Genomic DNA, 21,028 nt, shown 5'->3' with positions numbered 1-21,028 from the left:
ATTATTATTAAAGCACGTTATATAAAGTTAATAAATCTTAAAATTCTAACCTCTTCACTTGTAGATTTGTCCTGCCGTTGACTTGGCGATGAAGTTAATAAATCAGGCAAAACAGAACATGGTCTGGATCCAGGAGATGATTCTGACCTTTGAAAATCAGAACCTGCTCTCATGCGATCTGCTTCGCGATTCTGTAGAATATTATAAATATGAGTATATTTATAGTACAAGATATTAATGGATTAAGATTATCTAGGCCATGTCTGGAGATAGATGATAAAAGTCTTAAAATTTTGTTAATAGTGATTATGATAGTGTTCATTACCCTTTTCATGACTAGTGTACGATCTCCTGATTCCTCTTCATCTGGAGTTGGAGGCAATGGACGATTTGGTGCTCCACCTGAATAATAGTTTTATTTCATTAATTAATGTCTAATAACAAATAATCATAAATTAACAAATCCTTAGGAAAAACATAGAATTTATTTTATTTATTTAAGAAATGTACGTTATAGCTAATTTCACCAATTCATGCATGTATTCAAACAAAAAAATAATAAAAATTTAAAAACATAATGTACAGCAAAGTTGAAGCCAAAAACAGCATTTATACTAATAAGTTGATATTTTTAGTTTAGACATAAATAATTACCTTCATGATGTGAATTGTAAGCATTGTGGGAAGAAGTCGACGATGATTCTGTCGTTGGTCTGAAAAAAATTAATTAAAAATATACATATATGTATTAATTTTGTATGTTATAAAAGAACACAAAGTAATATAAGTACATAATATCAGATTCTATTTTTATTTCTTAGAGTAAAGTTGCAACTGAAAATATAAAAAACAAAAACTCTTCTGATATGATTCATCAATTGTAAATAATGAAAATAAAAAAATACATCTTTAAATGAAAAAAGTTAGAAATATTAAACGATTGAAATAAAAGTCTTACAAAGGTTTCGGCGGATCACTGGCAAGTAACGTCCCATCATTTCTTATATTAATTCCACTATTTTCTTCAACATCATCATCACTGTCGCTTTCAATTGATAATGCCTGCAAAAATGTAACAAAAAAAATTCAAAAATCGGTGTTTATTTTTAATCACTAACTAAAAGAAATTAACTATAATATAGTTATATTAATATAATTTATATAGTTAATTACGACTCCGAAGTCAGATTTTAAAAATTCAAAAAGACAGATATATTTTTCGAAAATTATTAAATGTTCATGAAATTTTTTGTGGTGGATAATTTCTCCAAAAAATGTCGTAAAATTTTAAATCTGCGACATCAATAAACCCCGAGTTACAAATTTTAAGCGAATCTGATAAATTAAAAAATTTTTTTTTGCCCCATATTAGAACTGCAAAAATTTAATCTTGTTTTTCCCTGACTTAAAACAATATTCTATTAGATTTATTTACGAATTTCTTTAATTGCAAAATTATTCAAAAACATCAAAAACTTCTTTTTTAAATTAATATTTAATCATTATTATTTTTCTATAGGAATTAAGATTTTTAAATTCAAACCTTCGAAAATTCAATAACTTATGAGAATATTTATTATAAAACATGAGGAAATCGATCACCCCGAGTAGAAGACTCGGAATCGATTCCTTCATGTTTTATAATAAATTTAAGATGACAGAGTGATAAAATCATTATTTTATATGATAAGAATATTGTAACTACAAATTCTAATTTTCCAAGATTTTAATTTGAACCCATTTCAAAATTCAATTATAATTCTAAAAATTCACGCCATAATGCTTTTAATATTCAATTATAATTTAAAATTTTAAGTGAAATTAATTTTTTAATCAATTTTTATTAGAAAATTTTACGAGAATTCAATTATTTAAATACAAAAATAAATAATTTATTAAATAATTGAATATTTCTTAAAATTGAATTTTTATGAAGAATTTTATCGAAATTTTTAAAAATACAGTAGACTCTTTCAATAGTGCAGTTCTGAACAGTGCAGTCATTAGTGAGTTCAGTAGACGAGGGGTTCCGGGAGGCAAAGGGCAAGGGAATCTGTGACGTGAAATACAGTGTTGTCGCTTTATTTTCTTGACACGGACCTGAATTATTACGTTTATGGAGTACTCCGTTTATGCACTCTTCCAATACTGCACAACATTGCCGACGACTACACTATTGAAAGAGTCTACTGTAATTGAATTCTTTAGGTAAATTTAAAAAAAAATTTAAGATTAAATGCAATTTTCTATCATTTTATTTAAAATTGTATAACAAATAATTCAAATTCCAGGACAAGTTTTGTTATTTATGAAAATAATTGAATTCCTGCAACGAATTTTATTAAACATCTTTTTAAATAATTGGATTTCTCAGAATTTTTTAAAACTTAAAAAAAAAATTTAATTCCATCTAAAAATTTCATTAAAAAATTGAAAATAATTGAAATCTGACGAAGAATTTTATTAAATTTTTTTTAAATAATTGAAATCCTGTGAAAAAATTTTATTTTTTAAAGGAATTGAATTCTTTAGAAGAATAATTCTATTCTATGATCAATTTATATATTATAATTTTTCAAATTTATAAATCATTTTATCAAAATTTTTTAAAATAATTGAATTCTCGAGAAAAATTTTATTATTTATGAAAATAATTGATTTCTTGCGAAGAATTTTATTCGAATTTTTTAAAATAATTGAATTCGCCTATAAAAAAATTTATTATTTGTGAAAATAATTGAATTCTTAAGAAGAAATGTATTGAAAATAATTGAATTGTATAGGAAAATTTTATTAACATTGCAATTTTATTAACTAAATCTTGTAAAGAATTTTGTCAAAATTTTTTTAAATAATAGAATTTTTAAAAGAATTTTATTAAAATTTTTCGAAATAATTGAATTTCTCAGAAATATTTTTTTCAATTTTCTGTATATATTTATTCAATATTTGAATTCTTTCGAGAAAATTCATTAAAAAATTAAAAATAATTGAATTTGTGTGAAGAGATTTACAAAAAATTGGTAAGTAATTGAATTCCTGTGAAATTTTTGGGACGCATGATTATTCCCCAAATGTCATTTTTCCGAAATGTTATTTTTCCGAAATGTCATTTTACCGAACTGCACTTTTGCGAAAAGTCATTTTTGCGAAAAGCTATTTTTGCGAATTGTCATTTTTGCGAATTGTCATTTTTGCGAATCGCCATTTTTACGAATTGTCAATTTTCCGAAAAGTCATTTTTGCGAATCGCCATTTTTACGAATTGTCAATTTTTCGAAAAGTCATTTTTGCGAATTATCATTTTTGCGAAAATTCCTATAGTAAACTTGTATGCATATATAGATTCACTATAGAAATTTTCGCAAAAATAACAATTCGCAAAAATGACTTTTCGGAAATTTGACAATTCGTAAAAATGGCGATTCGCAAAAATGACTTTTCGGAAAATTGACAATACGTAAAAATGGCGATTCGCAAAAATGACAATTTGCAAAAATAACTTTTTGCAAAAATGACTATTCGCAAAAATGACTATTCGCAAAAATGACAATTCGTAAAAATGTCAATTCGTAAAAATATCGATTCGCAAAAGTGACAATTCGCAAAAATGACATTTTTCAAAAATGACAATTCGCAAAAATGACTTTTCGCAAAAATGACATTTCACAAAAATGTCTTTTCGTAAAAATGACAATTCGCAAAAATGACTTTTCGAAAAAATTACAATTCGTAAAAATGGCGATTCGCAAAAGTAACTTTTCGGAAAATTGACAATTCGTAAAAATGGCGATTCGCAAAAATGACAATTCGCAAAAATAGCTTTTCGCAAAATTGGATTTTCGCAAAAATGAGTATTCGCAAAAGTGCAGTTCGGTAAAATGACATGTCGGAAAAATAACATTTGGGGAATAATCATGCGATCCGAAATTTTTATTAAAATTTTGTTTAAATAGGGTAAGTGTGTCAATTGTGGCGGGTGCTCCAATTATGGCGACTTTGTAAAAAATAGAATTATTTACTATTTTAGAATAATATCGTTATTTGAAAATGATAGAAAAAGTTATTTTCGACCTTACTCGATATAATTGTACGAAAAAAAACACATTTGAACTATTATTGGTTTAATTATTTAAGTACAAAAATTGTGCCCCGCCATAATTGGCACATTTTCATTGAATGTGCGTGCTCCAGTTATGGCGCGCAACACAACCTCTAAATACACGTTATTTTCCCCGCCGTAATTGGCGCGCCGAAATTGACTCAACCGCGCCATAATTGACGTTTTTAATCCTAATTCTTATTGCTTTAATTTTGTTTAAATAATTAATTTTTATAAAGTTTTTATAAAAGTTTTATTATCTATATGACACGGCCTTTTAGTTTAATAAGCCATAAATTTACTTCTTTCATTATAATTTTTGAATTTTCTATTTCAAAGACGGCTAAACCAGAACCGCGCCATAATTGGCACACTTACCATAATTGAATTCTTTTGGAAAATTTTATTAAAATAGTAGATATTAAAAATAATTAAAATGAGGAAAATTTTTAAAATTTTGACATGAATTTTATTAAATTTTTTTTAAAGTAATTGAATTTCAAAGAAGAATTTTATTATTTATAAAGATAATTGAAATTTTAACGAGAATTTTTCTTAAATTTTTGAACATAATTGACTTTAGGCAAAGAAGTTTATCACTTTTGAAAATAATTTAATTTTTGGAATCAGTTGTTCTTAAAATTTCTATTTAATTTCATTAAAAATTGATATTTTCTAAAATTTCAAATTGTAGCCTTTGAAGTTCATCTATTTATGAAGATTGTAAACGCAACTCTTTTGAAATCCAATTAATTTTGAAATTTTTAAGTAAAATTATTCATTAAGTAATTTATAATTTCTAAATAATAATAATTTTATGATAGTTCTTGAAGAATTAAGTTATTTAAAAAGAAATGATTGTCAGTAATAGAAAAAATTATAGGTTTTCTATTAGAATTGTTGTCAATTTCATAGTTTATGAGGCAAACAAAAAAGACACCAAAATTTAGAATTTTGTTATAAATTCTAAAAATTAAATTTTTTCCCGTTCTTTTAATAAAAATCCCTGATAAATTCAAATTCCCCTGAATTCCCTGACCTGTGGCAACACAGTTCATAGTGTTTGAAAGTTATAAAAATATAAAATAATGTAAATAATGATATAACTTACCGTAGGCTTAAATATATGACTGTTTCTTTGCGATACGGCTTGACCAGAAGAAATGATATTGCCTCCAGCGCATGAAGAGGATTGATGATTCGAAGGAGGTGTGGAAACTTTATGAGATTGTCGAGGTTCATCTCGTGGAGTTGGAGGTAAAGGTCGACATGGTGGTTGAGGATCTGGTACAACTGTTTAAAATGTTTCATATTCTATAGATCTTTCCAAAAAGATTAATATGTAATGAGAAGGAAAGCGCATTCAATTAGAGTACATTGTTCAAACAAATGTTGATAATTGGAATAAAATATTTACGCAGGCTTACCAATCAGTCTGTGAGGTATTGTCGGTCTGGATGGAGGTCCAGGTTCTGGAATTTCTTTAGCATTTTTATTGCCACATTGTTTGTTGTCCTTTATAGCTGGCATTGGAGTGCTAATTTCCTGTGTTAAAGTTCTTCCCTCTTGAATTTGTTGGAAATTTCGACGCAACGTATCGCCACCGGGTGCTTGCACTATGGAAGAGGGTTCTCCAGCTAGCGCTGGTTCGTCCTCTTCATTTTCGCTTCCACTATATCGATAATCATCTCGTTCTACAAAAATTAATTTTCAATTAGAGAAAAGAGTGAGTTATTAAATTGTTTCAGTGAGCATAAGATAGTACCTTTTTCTTGTTTACGTTTTTTACAACGATCTATGTGGTCTTTAAGTTGTATTCTGACTTGTCTTTCTGTTGGTTGATCACGGATAAATGGATGCTTCAAAAGTTGTTCAGTATATGGACGTTGATGATAATCTTTAACCAGAACAGTTTCTATGAAACCGTGGAATTTTTTTGCCCATTTCTTAGATTTGAGTCTTGGTGGTGGATTTCTCGGTATCAAGAAGAGAGCCTAGAGAATGCACAAAAATTTGTTACTATCAAGTGCTAGCAAAATTATTTAAATATGTAAATGGTCTTTTAGAGCAAAACTTACACGCATAGGATGCAAATCACAAAGAGGGGGTTGCGACTCTGCCATTTCCAAAGCTGTAATTCCAAGAGACCAAAGATCACTTCTATTATCATATGTAGCGTCTGGATTTTCATCACAAGCAATAACTTCAGGGGCCATCCAATATGGCGTTCCTATAAATGTATTTCTGCGGCCAATTGTTCTGTCCAATTGTGCACTAACACCAAAATCGACTAGAAAATAAAATTTACAGATTAAGATTATAATGAATTCTAAAAATTTGCTTCAACACATTTTAAAGTGTTAGAAAAAGTACCTAATTTAACTTCAGCATTGTCTGTCAGTAAAACGTTTTGTCCCTTTATGTCCCTGTGAATGACTTTATTACTGTGAAGATAGCTGAGACCTCTTAATATCTCCCTTGAAATATATGCAATCCATTCTTCCTTCAAGCTTTGTCCTTTGGTTGATTTGACCAGATCCGTGACGGATCCAGCTCCACAATATTCCATTACAAGCCATAACTGATCATCCTTGCCTGGTGGTGACTTCTTTACAAAAGCACCGTAATAGGTTGCAATGTTTCTATGATTCGAGTACTGGAAAATATTTCAATAAACAATCAATTTTATCGCTCATTTATTTTAGAAAGAAAATTGTTAAGACGAGCAACCTCTGCGTGTCAACACTGAAAAAATTACATTCTAATTTCAAGAAAAACTTCTTATATATGCGCCAAGAATATTCGCCACTTAAATTAAGTGGGAAATATTTCAGTGAATACAACCGAAAGTGTTATCAATAAAAATCCATAGTGGATGATTTTTAAGAAAGCATCATTAGTCACTTGACTTCTCAAAAAGTAAAATTAACAATTTTAACATTCCGTTGAGTCACTGGATAATTTTAATCTATACTAAGTAGGTACTAATTCAATTAATTCAAATTTTACAAATCAAAAGTCTTTAAATTAAATTTTTATTATTGATTAAAAAAGTTTTTTCCAATTGAATTAAAAAAATTTTCTCCTCTCCAGGGTTGCCACAAAACTTTAATTTTGTTTTTTCCTGACATTTTCCTGATTTCCAGACAAAATTTTCACTTTTTCCCTCACCCTGAAGAACATCAATAACTTCTTTTTTAAATAAATATTTAATTATTATTATTTTTCTATAGGAATTAAGATTCTCAAATTCAATAACTTATGAGAATATCCTCATGTTTTATAATGAATTTAAGATGACAGAGTGATAAAATCATTATTTTATATCATAAGAATATTGTAAATATAAATTCAAATTTTCAAAGATTTTTTTAGGAAAATTAAATTACAGTTGGGTATTGTACTACTCTTGAACTACAAAAAAATATATATAAATTTCTTTTTTTTAAAATTGTCGGTTTGACAGATGATATGTTAAAGTGCTTTAAAAATGTATCGCCATACGGTGGACACTATAACTCGGTCCAGAATTAAGCTAGACCAAAAAGTAAAAATGCTTTAGTTTCTCTAGCTCAAAATCTAGCGAAATTCGTATCCGTTTTAAAAAAATTTATTTTTCGCAAAATGGCATCGATTTGAAGGAAAAAGTCCATATTTTTGCCTAAATTTCATTATTTAAAGTTGTCTAGAAAATTTAAATATTAATATTTCGAAAAATCCGTACGTATTTCGCTAGATAATTATATCACAAACAAAATAAAAAAAGAACTAAGAGGATCGATTGAAATTTGTGGCATCCAGAGTGTCCACCGATTTTTAAAATACAGTTTTGAGAAAAACGCGTTTAAAGTTTTCATTACAATGTAAATTTATTTTTAATTTTTTTTTATGTACTCACCCTTTTGAGGACGTTAATTTCCAGTTTTATTTCTTCTTCTTCATCCTGAAAGAATTTGAAAATTTTTGAAATATATAGACAGATATTTATAAAGAACTGTATAAAAAAAATGTTTTGGTATGTAATTGACAATAGAAAAATTATTGTTGAAACCTTATAAGATTTTTTACACATATAAGATTTTACATTACACATTATAAGAATATAAATTCTTATAATGTAAAAAATATAATTATTTAATTAACTTTAATTTGGTTACAAAGTGAAAAATATTTTTGTGAATAAATATTCAGGCACGAGATCCTATTTGGATTAATTAGAAATTAAAAAAGAATAAAGGCAATTTAAAACAATTAAAAGCTCAATTATATTTGAAGATTAAAACAATTTTAGGGTAATAATTATAAAATTACATCTTTTAAAATTTTAACAGGTCGAACCAATATTTGATTTCATTAATTAAATAAGGAAATCAAAATTCAATTTTGGAATAGACAAATTATATAATTTACTTTCCTTGGAGAAAAATTGACAGATCTTTCGAAGAAGGGTTCAAATGTTAGGTAGGATAAACCTTGAATTTAAAACCGAGGTGGAATGTTGATCATGTTTCCTCTGGCTCCAAAATTGATAAGTGTTCTTTCACAATAAATAGAAAACGAAGTGACTCCAGAAAGTAAACGTGTAATCTCCTTGACTGTCATTAAAAGATTGTCTTTTTCTTATTTATTATTCTTCTATGGCAACTTGACGTTATTGTGAAATAACAATTGAATTCTTCCGATCAATTAACAATTTAAACAACTAAATTTTTAATTATTATAAAGAATGGTAATTAAATTCTTAAAAATGAATAACTATTAATTCTGTCAATTGAGATGATAACTGAACCTCCGTATTTTGAAACTCGATCTGGTCAGTGCGCAATTCGTTGTATTTTTCTTCCGACGAATGACTATGGAATATATTGGCAACTGAAATCTTCAATTTCACAGAACTTGATTCCAATAGGACCTCAGCAATTTTTTTAACTTTATCAGATATACTCCCAGGTACATTTTTTGTCCATTGTATGAACTTTTGCTGAACCGTAACAATAACAGATTCAATTATTATATTATATTAAATTAATGTCTAAATTTTCCAAATATTCAGAAAATTCTTGGGTTCAACCATAGAAGAATTTAATTGGAGCAATTTTAGACATCAGGAATTTGAAATTGTGAACATTAATTTTTTTAAATCCGAAGCCTTCCAATTGAATTTACGATGAATCGACATACAAGGAATAAAATAAATAAAATTAGATTGGAAATAAAAAAAAGTAAAAAAATTTAAACCAAGTTTTGGAAAGTCATCTAGCCAATGAGATGAAATCAATGACAATTTGGCGAATATTACGTTCTTCATTTACAAATTTGACTAGTATATTAATTACTTAAAATGTATATTAAACAATGATTTATAAATTTAATTTACCTCAGTAACATCCATTACTTTTATGGCTGCCAGTTGTCCAGTCTTTGTGTGACGTCCCTGGAAAAAACAATTTCTAAATTTTCAAAATAAAAAATAAGACTAAATAGTAGTAGAATTTGTTACTAGGTATAAATAATCTTTTTCGCTTTTCTAGTCTGATCCTCAGAATATTCAAAGTCTTTTATCAATTGAGCGTTTCGGTGCAATAATCGGTCTTGCCTCATAGCATCCTGCCGAGCTCAATTTGTTATGAAAAGTGATATTTTTTACTCTAAACCGTTTACCAAACCGTTTACCAAACGGTTGAAATAGAAACAAGTTTAACAACTTTTTATTTTACTTCATTATTTAATTTTGCGAAAATTGTGTAAAAATTAATAGAACACGTACCTATTTTTTTTAATTTGAGTGTTCTGAATATACTATGGTATAGTTTATTTTGCAATTTTTTAAAATGGATCGGAAGTTACTATATTTTTTTCAAAAATATATAGGAAGGAAATGACAAAAATAGAGAAAATGAAGAAAATAGAAAAAGCAATAACACAGAAAGTAATTATTAATTAATTGTTACGTTTTTTATTTCAATATATCTCCGAGACATTACTAGAATTTCTTAGAATGTCCGCGGACAGAAAAGATAATTACAGGGTGTCTAGTATTTTCGTTCAACAAAATTCCCGGTTATTTCCCGGATTTTCTCGGTTATGTCCAAATTTTTTCCCGGTTTTTTTTCTCATCAAATTTAAATTTAAATTTAAATTTGATTTTGAAAATAAATAAATCTTTAAATTTTTTTAATTTTTCAAAAATAATCTTGTCTTTTTATAATTATAATTGAAAATTTGATTTTTTAATTTTATTAAAATTATATTGATAATAATTGAATTTCTGCAAAAAAATTTCACTATTTATAAAAACAATTGAATCCTTCCAAAGAATGCTATTATTTATGAAAATAATTTAATTCTTGTGAAGAATTTTATTAAAATTTTTGAAAATAATAATCATTAATAATAATTAATTATTTACTTAATAAGTAATAAACATTTAATCAGAAATTTAAAATTATAAAAATTTAAGAGAAGTTCAATAATATTTTTAGAAGCAAAAAATTGATTTAAAACTGTAAGAGGGACTTTAAATTTTAAAAATTAAATTATAATTACGGTCACTAACTTCCCTTGATTATTTTCGAAAAATTTAAATAAAATTCTTTAAAGGAATTCAATTATTTTTAAAAAAATGTAAACAAATTTCAATTATTTAAAAAAATTTCAATTATTTGTTTAGAAAAATTCAATTATCTTAAAACAATAGAATTAAAAAATTACAACAATCTTATTTTTCAGAATTAAAAAAAAATTTGCGAAAGTTCAATTTTATTAAACAATTTTAAGTATGTATATTTTTTTAAATTAACTAATAAAAATTTTAATTATTAGGGTAGAGTGGGGTAAAAAAGCCACATTTTTACTTTTGATGCTGTAAAATCTGTATTTAAAATTTTTTTCTCAAATTTCCAATTGTTATTGAAAGTTTAGTTATTAAGCTTGAAAATTCTTGACGGAAATATTTTTTATCTCATGAAAGGACTAAGTTATAAGAGTTTTACGAAAGCACTGTAAGTGGCTTTTTTGCACCACCTGGTGGGGTGAAAAAGCCACCCTACGATTTTAGCAAAACATGTTATCAATTTAGGTATTTTTATAGTTTTCCTTTATTTATATGACAAATAGTCTTATTTGAAAAATATTTTAATAATTATGAAAGAGTTTTTAGCAAGCAAAATTGAAAATTATATTGAGTTTACCTGTTTTCGATTTGCACTGCCAATTTTTCGTACCTTTTTTAGAAGTTCTCTTTAAGTTTCACCACAGATATCATATTTCGTTGCAACCGTTTATTCATTGTTTATTTTTTTAATGCACTGTGAACTACTTTTTCGTCGTATTTAATTAATTTTATTAAATAAACACGAGAAATTTTGTAAAATAAGAAGGTTAGTTTAAATAGAAAACAAGTGAATTTCACAAAATATTCAATGGATTTTTTGCCCTGGCTTTTTTACACCCAAGACCAGTTATTAAAAAAGCAAAAATAAATTGTTAATTCAGTTCAATTTCCAAAAATTAACATTGTATACGTTTTCGGTATACTTTTCTCCTTATGTACAAACATTTATTTTTATTATTCGTTCACTTAATCAGACTGTAATATGTTTAAAAAGTTCACCAAAATGTTTTCAAAAAAGCAACAAAAAATTAAAATTACAATAAAAACAATATTAATCTAGGTACAACGTTCAAACTAGATTCAAAAGTTGCGTATTACCTAATAGTATTTATATTCTAAACAGCTGATAAATCGGCTTAATAGTTTTTAAATAAAACTCAAATGGCTTTTTTACACCATGGCTTTTTTACCCCACTCTACCCTAATCTTCGCAGTAAGAAACATGAATACATTAGAATTTAACTCTTTATAATATTCAATTATTAATCAATTATTAAATTAAAATACTTTGAAAATTCTATTTGTTAAAAAGTTTCTAATGAAATTCTTTAGCAAATTTAATTACATATTTTCAGTCGAATTGATTTTTTATCATCAAATTAATTATTTTTAACTAACTTATATTTAGAGAACAGTATAAATACCTATAAAAATTGAAATAAAAAGTGATTTTTTAAAAACAAATTAAAATAATAAAACTTTTTTAATTTTGGCAAAAAAATTCTCGGTTTGGTATAAAATTCCCGGTTTTTCCGGAATTCCCGATTAGTAGACACCCTGATAATTCCATGACAACTTTTAGACACAAAAAATAGTATTTTAATAACTTACTTTGTAAACTTGTCCATATGTACCATTTCCAACAACTTCTATCAGCTCGAAAATTCCAGCAGGATCCTAAAACAAGTAAAATTATATTCTAAATATAATTCATATTGTAATACTAACTTTAAGTTCCTGAAAATTAATCAATTAAGTTGAGTGAATACTCACATCGACTTCTATCAAAAAACACAACTGTCTTTAAATTGTGATAAATCGGCGACAAATAAAGATAGAAAAATTTAAAAAACATTCGGAAAACTTTTATAATTTCCAAGCCTTATTTAATTGAAATAGCATTAATGTTAATTTATGAAGGAAGCATCCTTATTAAATCATTGTTTTAAAGAAAATTTTCAAACTCGATTTTTTCTTTTTTCTTTACATTATGACCTGACCTCAGGAACTGAAAAATACATTATTATGGTTGTGATTTTAATAGCAATAGATGTAGGTGTCCATTCAATTATGGACGGTACTCAAGGTGAAAATTTCACGATTAATGAATATTATTCACATCTATTCAAAATTCGAATCGACTTTTGTTCAGTATTGGGACGACCTGCATTTGTCTTTCATATGGCTGGGGTCAATTATTTTCTTTCAATTTTGTGTATTTGAAAGTAAGTTAGTTTTCATTAGTAAGTACTTTTTAAATAAAACTCGAACTTTTTGAAAAATTGCAATTTGAACTATTCTCATAATTTTAATTATTTTTCATAGCTAATTTTTTTGAACAGTTCTTTTATGATTCTAAACAATCAATCGGATGAATCTGGGTTGTTATTGCCAAGGAATGCTCACCGGATGGAGCCCGGGTACATAGTTTAGCAGCTAATTCTAATACACTGAAACCCCACTTATTTGAACATGGTCCACGCAATTCGACACGAAGTGTCGCGTTTATTTGTATTTTGATCGACATAACCTATTTTGATGACGTAATTCGATAAATTGACATGATTGGTTGGTTTTGTTTGAACTCAACCAATGGGAATGTAAGTATCTTTCCATTGGTCGCGTACTGCGCATAAGCTAAAATAAGTGAGGTTAGGGCTGATTCTAACTAAAAATAACTGAAGAAAAAACGGGTTCAAATAAACGCGACTTTAAGTAAATGAGACTTTAAATAAGTGGGGTTTCAGTGTAATTAGTGGCGTGAAGCGCTATCTGGTTATTAAAACAATATTTATCTGATGGAACGATTTATACTGTGACTCAAAGTAAAGGTGTAGTCATTAATAAGGCATTAATTAAAGCTTCGTAAGAAAGTATATTTTAGTAACAAATAAATTAACAAAATAAAATTTTAGAATAACAAAATATATCGTAGAAATACTAATAATAAAATATCGTCTGCTAGTTTTCTATCTGAGAATAATCGAGTACATAATTTAAACAATAAATTAACCGTGACGCTAATGAAGTCAATACTTTACCGTTTTGCTAGTATCTAAAATATCTAATATCTTAAAATATCCAGTTGGTACGTTATGTTACCGCGTACGAGATGGGCGTTACTAGTTTTAATTATTCCCGAAGCTAGCCATGAATTTACTTTCTGGTTATCATTATTGGACGATTGCTTTGACAGTGTACTCTAGTGGGAGGAATAATTAACTCTCTGTGAAGATGATTCTTAACCCAAAATGTACCCTGAGCATAGAAACAAGTCTACATCATCGCTTCAGGTAAAGAGAGATGTACCTCTATTTGTACCTCTATTCACGTGGAGCGGAAAGTGAAAAAGATGTCAGGAAAAGTAGGCTTTTAGGCTAGACACAGACGAACATAAGTCTTGAGTACAACTCCTTCTGAGAAAATTTGTCCGGGTTAGTGGACCCAGTCGTACTTGAGATACCACCTACCCTGACTAGGTAGAGAGGATGGAAGGTGGTGCAGAAATATCTGCCCTGAGAAAAGAAAATCTCATTCCTTGGGAGAGTAGTACCTCACCCTAGGCGGTAGATAGAAAGTAAAGAAAGGAGTGAGCTGCTGTCGGTTATGCTCAGTTGACGGCGAACTGAAGAAATTGTCACTTGTCAGTGCAAGCAACGTATATATATGTGTCTCGTAGCTAGGGAGATTAGTTGAGCGGTGGGGTCAGCGAAGAAGGCGCGGCGGTGTGTGCGCCGTGGCTACTGAACTCTCTACGCGACTAGCAGGCTGAACGCGCTGTAGTATATACATATATACTCAATGCATGAAATATAATTGAATTCATTTCTCGCGTTAGACTTTAAATGCTATTGTTACAATGTGAACGCACGTTCACAAGTACAACGTGGTGTCAAGATTTTTAAAAATGGCACAAAACAGGCTGATTACGAATTTGATTTTTTTTGTTTTTGAAAATTCAAAATGGTGGATTCAATATGGCGGCTGCACCTTCGTTCATGTACACAATAAAAACTAAATCTTATTGGAAGGCAACAGGGCAGAAAAAAGGCAAAATTGCGAGTCGTATTTATAATGAACTGAGGAGATAACCATTGTGAGAAAGACATCCATCTTCCTGTAGGTTTAGAACTAATAAGGCGATCATCAATACTCCAATTTACATCAAATTATCCTGTATGGTTTTCAAACGATTTAAAAAATTTGGTTATTCAAAAGAAAATAGCGCATGCTACTTTTAAACGTACAAATGATTTAGCTGATTATGAGTATTTTTCTGTCCTTCGAGCAAGATGTAAAATGCTTTCTGAACAATGTTATAATCAATATATTATTGACACCGAGAATAATTTAATTCGTAACCCAAAAGCATTTTGGAATTTCATAAACAACAATAAAAATAATAAAAATAATTCTACATTCCCTAATGAGATGTATTTTTCCCAACAAACTGCTAACGACAATTATAATATTGCTAATTTGTTTGCAGAGTATTTTAAGTCTGTTTATAATACTTCTGATCACATGAATGATTTTTCTTTCGATTGCAATTGTGAGGTTGATCTAAATCTTAATTTAATAACTAAGAAGGAAATTGAGGCAAAGATTCGAACTCTGAATAATGCGAAGGGAGCTGGTTGCGATGGCATTCCAAATTCTTTTCTGAGGTCGTGCTGTTCCTCAGTTATTGAACCTCTTCTTATTATATTTAATTCTTCTCTCATAGCAGGTTATTTTCCTGAGTGCTGGAAACTGGGTATTATTTCGCCCATTTATAAGAATGGTGATAGATCAAATATTAAAAACTACCGACCGATGACAATTCTTAGTGCAATACCTAAGCTTTTTGAAAGTTTGATACATGATCAAATTTACTCGGCATTTAAGAATGTTTTGATTGAGGAGCAGCACGGTTTCAGAAGGAAACGCTCCACATCGACGAATTTATGCGTTTTTACTCGGTACTTGTCGACCTCATTGGATAGAGGACTACAGGTGGATACAATTTACAACGATTTTTCAAAAGCGTTCGACAAAGTCGATCACAGTATATTATTGTATAAACTTAGGGCTTATGGTGTCTGGAATGCCACTCTGAGGTGTACACCATAATGTCATTTCATAGAAAATTAAAAATTGTCAAATTTTATTATAATATATCTGGAACAGTATTTGAACGGGTGAGTCAGCAGCGAGATTTGGGATTAATTATGGTCCCTGCTCTAAATTTTAACTTTCATATTGATCAGGTTATTAAAAAATCATCAAGAGCACTTGGCCAAATTATAAGATTTGGTGCAGTTTTTCATAACCTTCGAGTCCTTAAAATATTATTCTTTTCTCTTGTTAGACCCCATATTGAATGCTTATCAAATATTTATTATCTTCAATATCTTTATCAAGAAGAAAATTTAGAAAAAATACAACATAAATTCTTAAGATTTGTCATGAAAGATGTCGACTTTTTCGGGAGTTCAAAATCAATGTTTTTGCGAGGTTTGGCCCCTTATTTAAGAACTGTTGATGAAATTGCGACCGATAACACTTAATTAGATAATTGATGCAATTTAGATTTAAGTTAGTTTTAATAAAAGGACGTTCTCTTTTGTAAGCCCGTATAAATTGTTAAATAAATAAATAAATCAACAATAATAAAAAAAAATTTGTTGCAAAATTTGCAACAAACTTACAAATTCGAAAATAAAAGGAAACAAAGCTACTGAAAATTGTTACTCGGGGATTTTCGGGGTCGCTGATTACGAATTTGATATCAGATTTTAAAAATTCAAAATGGCGGATCCAATATGGCGTACATCTTTTCTAAAAATTGATTAAATTTGCCTGAAAATTGTTACTCGGGGGTTTTCGAGGTCGCTGATTACGATTTTGATTTTTAATTTTTTTAAATGTAAAATAGCGGTTTCAATTTAGTGTATAAAATGTCCAAATAAAAACGAGATTAGAATAAAATATGAATCTACATTTGTGACAATCAGATAAACAAATGCCTAATGAGAAAACGATGTCAAAATTAAATGTTTGTTTACATTCGTGACTATAGAAAAACAATTGCCTAACATAGACTCTAACATTGGATTAGTAAACAGCGACCCCGAAAACCCACTACTAACAATTTTTAGGCAAATTGAATCCGTTTTTAGAAAATATGTCCGCCATATTGGATCCGCCATTTTGAATTTTAAAAATCTGACATCAAATTCGTAATCAGCGACCCCGAAAACTCCCGAGTAACAATTTTCAAGCAAATTGAATCAGTTTTTAGAAAAGATGTCCGCCATATTGGATCCGCCATTTTGAATTTTGAAAAAAGGACATCGGATTCGTAATTAGCGCTCCCAGAAACCCCCGAGTAACAATTTTCAGGCAAATTGAATTAATTTTTAGAAAAAATGGCCGCCATATTGGATCCACCATTTTGAATTTTTAAAAACTGACCTCAAATTCGTATTCAGCGACCCCGAAAACCTTTATATACGGGCAATGACGTGAATTGCACTGCTACAAAAAAGTCGGGCGTTAAAGGGTTAACATTTTTATTTTTTTAAATGTAAATATTAAAATTAAAACATGAATACTGTCATTAATTTACATATTTGGTTATACATATTGTTTTGTTTTGCGTTACCATGACATTCGTTTTTGTAAAAGGTATGAGAGGATTTGGTCCCGTAAGTGCAAAAGATCCGAGAGTCGAGTGTATTGTCAAAATGTTATAAGCAATTAGCCTGAATTTATACTGCATGAGGTCTAAGCCTAGTCTTAAGTTAAAAGTGTTGTTTATAAAAATGTTTAACGTCAAAAACTATCCTAATTAAACTAATATTGTTTAAAATATTTTTAACGTCATAAACTATCTGTAGACCTCATACAGTATAAATTCAGGCTAATTGTTTATAATAATTTCACAACAATAAGTCTTTTTTAAAAAATGATGTAATATATGATCTCGTAGTACTTTTTCGTGTAGAATCGAATGGCGCTATCAGTTTTTTATGAAAATTAATTTTTCTTCATTTATTTATAACAAATTGTTTAAAAATATTTTTTTTAAACAAAAATTTGAACGTCAAAAATTATTATTAGACCCCATGCCAGGATCCCAATAGTTACTTTTTTATATCTGCGTTTTTGTGCCCATGGGCCCATGGTTTAACAATTGGCTTTAATGTTGAAATTGTCATTTTTGACGTGTGTTCAACTGCTAATTTCGTTTGTCCACCTACTAGAATATTAATTCCACCCTCTATAACTGAGTTACGAAAAAAATTAAGTTGTAAAAAGTCTTTTGTCAGAAGTTATATATTGTAATTTTTTAAACAATTGTTGTTAACGTTGAATTTGTTATCTTACGTAGAAGTTTGTTTAAACATTTGGTGTTTGAGTTCATATTGTCGATTATAATGTTTTTTAAGCAATAATTTCGTTTATCTAACTTAACAAAATATTTCAGAATTTCTTTTATTGAAAATTAATTTTTGGTAGACAAAAAAAATAATGGTTGGACAAATATGGACCTACCTTTGTATACTAAGGTCATATTCGTTATCGACGATCCTAAAAACCCCCGGATAACCAATTTCAAGAGAATCTAATTATTTTTATATTTCTTATCCGCCATTTTGAATTTTGGAAATCCAACTCCAGATTCGTAATCAGCGACCCCAAAAACCCCTGAGTAATGAATTTCGAGGGAATTAATTAGTGCGAAGTTCTTGCATACTTTTTTCTCCCAGTTTAGAATATTTCAGCTGCACACGGAAAGGGTTAAATTATTCTTTTTTTGCCTTTAAGCTTTTCTCTAGTATTTTTTTTTACTTACTGTAATATAAAAATTAAATATTTTTAAAGCATGAGAAATTTTAAACAAAGGGTTTCGTACACGTATTGAACTTATTTTTCTCGACATTTCCCTGAGTTTACTAACAGGTGACCGTCCTGATAATGGGAACAATATCAATGAATTATTGAATTAATTATTAATCAATTATTATTTGCTGTTAAGCATTTATGAATTTTAGAAATTTTAAATAAGTTTTAGGCAATGTAAAAACAAAAGGTAAAATGTATTGGAACCTGTAGAAAATAGATACGACAGAAAGTAGGAACGACCTTTACAGTCGTATAATGTCTAAAACCTTAAAGTAATTCTCCGGCTGCTACTCTTGTAAAAAATGATTTTCGATAGATTTTGAAAATCTAGAAGAAAATTTTTCTTCAAATTTTGAGGAAATGTTTCTTTGGGTGCCCTTTAAATGTGGTAAAAATTTCAAAACCCTTTGCCATGTCAAAAAACAAGATATTGTGGTTGACATTTTTTATTTTTAACGTAATCGCATGTAAAAGTGTCAGTTTAAACTTGAATAACTCAAAATTTAGTATTCCAAAGGGTTTTGAAATTTTTACCACATTTAAAGGGCATTCGAAGAAACATTCTCACAAAATTTTAAGAAAATCTATCGAAAATCAATTTTTTCAAGAGTAGCAGCCGGAGAACTACCTTAAAATTTGAAATATTATTTACATTATTATTAAGAAAATCAACTTGTGTAATATGAACCTAGAAGAAAATTGTTGCCCCCTAAATGATTGTGAATATATCTTTTTTTCTTAATGATCAACAATATATTTCTCAGAGTGACTAAATTAATGTGGTTGACCTAAAGGAATTTCCTTGTCACTATCTGAAAGATACTTATGATGTGTGACTCATGAATTCCTCTCTATTCAGTGCAATAGAACAAACAATTGTCATAATAGAACAATTTTTATCTTAAAGATATTCATTGTTCACAGATTTGTGAATAAATCGATATTAGAAAATTTTCAATTTACGTTTAATCTAAAACAATATTTTTTTTTAATTTCTATAAACTAAGATTTTTTTATATAATCATAAAATGTGTTTACAGTAGAATATAATTCTTCAGATGACTTATTCAAAATAAATGACTTGTTAAAAATAAATATAAGTTTGAGATAATTAAATTTAGAAGCATTGTTTTAGTACTAAAATTTTTAAACAACATTCAATTATCAAAATTTCGAATGATTATAATATATAACAATAAATTAAACGAATTGTTATTAAATATTGTAAATACGAATTAAGATACAAAAATATAAATGAAATTAGTGAATTAAAAAATTGTATATTATTAAAAAATATTTATATCTCTTCATTCATTAAAGTGAGTCACATAAAAAAGGAAAGATAAGGTAATAAAATATAAACGCATACACTTACTAAAGAATTTAATAGTATTTTCTTCTAACCAGAGATTCTACAAATAATTGAGACAAGAAAATTGTGTCAATCCACTAAATGATTATAAATGTACATAAATATTGACTTTTTATAATTTTGAAAGAGAAATGAGTAAGAATTTTGAAGAAACTAGTTACTTAAAAATATAAAGGATATTAAATGTAGTTCTAGGTTAGCCATCATTATTGTTAATGCAAAACATAACTAAACATAATTGTTTTTGACAGAGAAATAAAGAAAAATGAACTTTTGAGTATATAGATGATTTGTTTACAATGCACAACACATGCATACATACCTTGAGTGCATTTAAATCAATGTCGTCAAGTGAACAATTGACGCTTGGTGTCAAAGTATGCGCCATCTTGATAGTTGAATTACTTTTGATAGCTTTTTCTTTAATCACGTAAGAAATATAAAAAGTCAAAGGTATTCTTCCGAATATTTCTATTCACACACAATAAAATATGTGACGAGGTTCAAAATAGAAAAACCAGAAAGTGACAAAAAGATTCAATTATTGTAAAGAAACATGTCAAAATTGCACTTGTTTTACATCACTATTTCATTTTTCAATGATAATTCTTATTAGTTAAAACTAAAATAACTCTTGAGAAGTTACTTTCGTGACTTAAATAGAAATAATAAGTATTGATAACACATTGTTCACAGCAGATGTACACTTGATAAAAATCGAAGTAAACTCTGCATGATCTAAGCACCCTAGTCTCAGGTCAGTACATCTTCATTCTTTTCTTTGACATATGCAATCATACAGTATGTAGTGATATAGAGCGAAAACTTCTGTGACTCTGTGCTGTCTGTGTTCGAAGCGGAATAGAAACGTACCCAGAATCGTCAGGGTGGAGTCCCATGACAGCGTTTTGCGTTGCGTCGTAATGGGAGAGAAAAAGACGCAAATGGGACTGCGGCCTCAGGGTGGAGTCCCATGGCACCGTTTTGCGATGCGTTTTGTAACTAGGCCATGAGTGTGAGAGAGATGGAAACATATGTTTGCTATATTTGC

The 21,028-nt window shown here is 28.2% G+C and overlaps 1 protein-coding gene across 2 annotated transcripts in view; it reads right to left on the bottom strand.

Moving 5' to 3' along the window:
- LOC122508847 (traf2 and NCK-interacting protein kinase) overlaps nucleotides 1–20,777 on the bottom strand; it is a 28,898-nt gene extending 8,121 nt beyond the window's left edge. For both annotated transcript variants that reach the window (XM_043622426.1, XM_043622427.1), the window contains exons 1-13: nucleotides 20,300–20,777; nucleotides 12,327–12,392; nucleotides 9,480–9,536; nucleotides 8,001–8,045; nucleotides 6,476–6,758; nucleotides 6,181–6,392; nucleotides 5,868–6,096; nucleotides 5,530–5,796; nucleotides 5,214–5,395; nucleotides 959–1,062; nucleotides 655–713; nucleotides 326–402; nucleotides 51–191 (exon numbers count right to left, since the gene is read on the bottom strand). In XM_043622426.1, the coding sequence (XP_043478361.1) occupies nucleotides 51–191; nucleotides 326–402; nucleotides 655–713; nucleotides 959–1,062; nucleotides 5,214–5,395; nucleotides 5,530–5,796; nucleotides 5,868–6,096; nucleotides 6,181–6,392; nucleotides 6,476–6,758; nucleotides 8,001–8,045; nucleotides 9,480–9,536; nucleotides 12,327–12,392; nucleotides 20,300–20,365 (1,788 nt within the window). In that variant the 5' untranslated portion in view covers nucleotides 20,366–20,777. The remainder of the gene's footprint in view (nucleotides 1–50; nucleotides 192–325; nucleotides 403–654; nucleotides 714–958; nucleotides 1,063–5,213; nucleotides 5,396–5,529; nucleotides 5,797–5,867; nucleotides 6,097–6,180; nucleotides 6,393–6,475; nucleotides 6,759–8,000; nucleotides 8,046–9,479; nucleotides 9,537–12,326; nucleotides 12,393–20,299) is intronic.
- Between the last annotated feature and the right edge of the window lie 251 nt (nucleotides 20,778–21,028).

The sequence above is a fragment of the Leptopilina heterotoma genome, unplaced genomic scaffold (assembly GCF_015476425.1).
Source record: "Leptopilina heterotoma isolate Lh14 unplaced genomic scaffold, ASM1547642v1 Lhet_58, whole genome shotgun sequence".
NCBI lineage: Eukaryota > Metazoa > Arthropoda > Insecta > Hymenoptera > Figitidae > Leptopilina > Leptopilina heterotoma.
This window is presented reverse-complemented; position numbering and strand designations above follow the sequence as displayed.